The sequence below is a fragment of the Ictidomys tridecemlineatus genome, chromosome 14, assembly GCF_052094955.1.
Source record: "Ictidomys tridecemlineatus isolate mIctTri1 chromosome 14, mIctTri1.hap1, whole genome shotgun sequence".
Classification (NCBI taxonomy): Eukaryota; Metazoa; Chordata; class Mammalia; order Rodentia; family Sciuridae; genus Ictidomys; species Ictidomys tridecemlineatus.
The window spans coordinates 16,921,176-16,924,527 of record NC_135490.1 but is presented as its reverse complement, the minus strand read 5'-3'; the positions used below and the strand labels follow the sequence as shown (position 1 = coordinate 16,924,527).

The following is a 3,352-nucleotide window of genomic DNA, read 5'->3' as shown; positions in this document are numbered from 1 at the left end:
GCTGTAACTCTTGGTCTAGTTAGTCACTGTAATTTTGCTGTGACAGCTGATATTCAGAATTTTTAGTCGCTCTGAGGCAGTCTCTGCTGGGCGTTTGCCACCTCCAGGAGATTCAAAGCGACTTGGGATGTTTTCAGTTTACTCCTCTTATTTAAATGAATGAAAATGGCTCCAATATAGCGCACAATCCCCCGAATAGCTTTCTATAACACACGGATCTGAGGATGTCCTTTTGCAAATTTAAGGCTTAGTTATTTTAAATAACGTTGAGCCAGCAAGTGAGATGCACGGACCGACCACGCCATTGAGCGCGAATGGCAGACGGCGCATGCGTGGCACCGCCCTTGGGCGGGGCCTGGCGGGCCGAGCGCCCCCCTGTGGTCACGTGAGGGAACCGCCCGGGCGCGCTCCCGCGACCTTCGCTCCGGGGAACTGTAGAGAGCGCAGCCATGGCCATGGCCAACGACGCCAAGCCCGACGCCGAGACGCTGCAGGTGCTGCAGGACATGGCCCACCGCCTGCGAATCCACTCCATCAGGGCCACGTGTGCCTGCAGCTCCGGGCACCCCACGTCGTGCTGCAGTGCCGCGGAGATCATGTCCGTGCTCTTCTTCCACGCCATGAGGTACAAAGGGACCGAGCCGGAGCACCGCGACAACGACCGGTTTGTCCTCTCCAAGGGCCACGCGGCTCCAATCCTCTACGCCGCTTGGGCCGAGATAGGCGACATCCGCGAATCCGACTTGCTGAGCTTGAGGAAAATCCACTGCGACTTGGAGGGCCACCCCACGCCTCGACTCTCGTTTGTGGACGTGGCAACAGGGTCCCTGGGGCAAGGACTAGGCGCTGCCTGTGGAATGGCGTACACGGGCAAGTACTTCGACAAGGCCAGCTACCGGGTGTTCTGCCTCATGGGAGATGGCGAATCCTCGGAAGGCTCTGTCTGGGAGGCTTTGGCTTTTGCTTCCCACTACAGTTTGGACAATCTCGTGGCAGTCTTCGACGTGAACCGCTTGGGACAAAGTGGCACTGCCCCCCTGGAGCACTGCACAGACATCTATCAGAATCGCTGCGAAGCCTTTGGGTGGAATACCTACCTAGTGGATGGTCATGATGTGGAGGCCTTGTGCCACGCATTTTGGCAAGCAGCTCAAGTGAAGAACAGACCTACTGCTGTCATCGCCAAGACCTTCAAGGGTCGAGGTATTCCAAACATTGAGGATGCAGAAAATTGGCATGGAAAGCCAATGCCCAAAGAGAGAGCAGATGCAATTATCCAGTTAATTGAGAGTCAGATACAGACCAACAGGAATCTCATGCCCCAGCCCCCTGTGGAAGACTCACCTCCGATCAGCATCACTAATATAAAAATGACCTCTCCGCCTTCTTACAAAGCTGGTGACAAGATAGCTACTCGGAAAGCATGTGGTCTGGCTCTGGCTAAGCTAGGCCATGCACATGAAAGAGTTATTGTTCTGGATGGTGACACAAAGAACTCCACCTTTTCTGAGATATTCAAGAAAGAACACCCTGAGCGTTTCATAGAGTGTTTTATTGCTGAGCAAAACATGGTTAGTGTGGCACTGGGCTGTGCCACACGTGGTCGTACCATTGCCTTTGCTAGTACCTTTGCTGCCTTTTTGACCCGAGCATTTGATCAGATCCGAATGGGAGCCATCTCCCAAACTGATATCAACCTCATTGGTTCTCACTGTGGAGTATCCGTCGGTGAAGATGGACCATCTCAGATGGCCCTAGAAGACCTAGCCATGTTTCGGAGTATTCCCAATTGCACCATTTTCTATCCAAGTGATGCTATATCAACAGAGCATGCTGTTTATCTGGCTGCCAATACCAAGGGCATGTGCTTCATTAGAACCACCCGACCAGAAACTGCAATCATTTATACTGCACAAGAAAATTTTGAGATTGGACAGGCCAAGGTAGTCCGCCACAGTGTTAATGACAAGGTTACAGTTATTGGAGCTGGAGTTACTCTACACGAAGCCTTAGCAGCTGCTGATGATCTTTCTCAACAAGGTATTTCTATCCGTGTCATTGACCCATTTACTATTAAACCCCTGGATACAGCCACTATTATTTCCAGTGCAAAAGCCACAGGTGGCCGGGTTATCACAGTAGAAGATCACTACAGAGAAGGTGGTATTGGAGAAGCAGTCTGTGCAGCTGTCTCCAGGGAGCCTGGCATCCTTGTTCATCAGCTGGCAGTGACAGAAGTGCCTCGAAGTGGGAAACCCAGTGAATTGCTGGACATGTTTGGAATCAGTGCCAAACAAATCATAGAGGCTGTGAAATATACTTTAATGAGCTAAATTAGCTCATTTTTTAACAAATCTGTTGACTTTGGTCTTAAAACACTAGTGGTTTTATAGTGAATTTATACTTGTTACAAAACCATCTATACAGTTGTACTGGTTTTAAAAAAGCAAAGCCACTTAACACAATTACTAATTCCAAAACTCAAGTTATTGAACTTTCTGCTAAACTCTAATATGTAAATGTCTATCTCGTTTTTAAATCTTTAAAGTGAGTCATAAACATTTTAAGTTGTAGAATAGTAAATAAAGCAACCACTTAATATAAAGTTCTTTGATAAGACTACAAATAATTGACTGGGCTGGGTATGAATCTAGAGGTAACTGCTTCTTAAAAATGTATAATTTCCTTATAAATTAAGAAAATGTGAATTTTAGATTTTAATAGCCCAGATTATAAAGCAAACTTGAACTTTCATAAAATGCCATCACCATGCTGTGCCCGAAGTTTCCCAGATGATATTTTACTGAAGTTTCCTTGGAATTTCCTTTGAAGTTCATCTCCACTCTACAGTTTAAGACAGAAGAGCAACAGCAAAATCTCTTATGATGCATCACGCTGTTTGTGGTGAATATTGTGTAAAGAAATGAAAACAACTATTTCCAGTGTGTATGCTACGTGCACTTTTTTGTGTGAGAATTCAGAAATGTTTCACTTTTTTGTGATTAAAACAGATTGCTAATTTTATTATATTTATCTATATAATAAAGTGTTTTAAAATAAACTACATTATTTGGTTTCTGTTGTATATATGTGACTTGGTTTCTCATAAAACTATAATTCAGGAACACACTTTTAAAGGTTATGTCACCCAGTGTCAAACCTTGAGAAAGGTTGGGGCTAGAGACAAATCACTAGCAAACAATGGATTAACTGAAAAGTCATCTCTTAGGCAGATTTCTCACTTTTGGCTGTGAGTGCATAAATCATACACTTGGAACATGAGAAGTACCAGTGCAGTAAATTAAAAATGAACCCTGAAATCCATATTAAAGTTACTGAGAGTATGTCTATG

The 3,352-nt window shown here is 45.4% G+C and overlaps 1 protein-coding gene across 1 annotated transcript; it reads left to right on the top strand.

The window, feature by feature from the left end:
* Window positions 1-358: 358 nt before the first annotated feature.
* On the top strand, window positions 359-3,010 carry Tktl2 (transketolase like 2). Its single transcript, XM_005329275.3, has one exon. The coding sequence runs from the start codon at window positions 450-452 to the stop codon at window positions 2,331-2,333; it is 1,884 nt and encodes a 627-aa protein (XP_005329332.2). The 5' UTR covers window positions 359-449; the 3' UTR covers window positions 2,334-3,010.
* Window positions 3,011-3,352: the final 342 nt, after the last annotated feature.

Bases quoted from the DNA above. Each gene is read 5' to 3' on its own strand.
- Tktl2 (XM_005329275.3), top strand. From the start codon at position 450: ATGGCCATGGCCAACGACGCCAAGCCCGACGCCGAGACGCTGCAGGTG.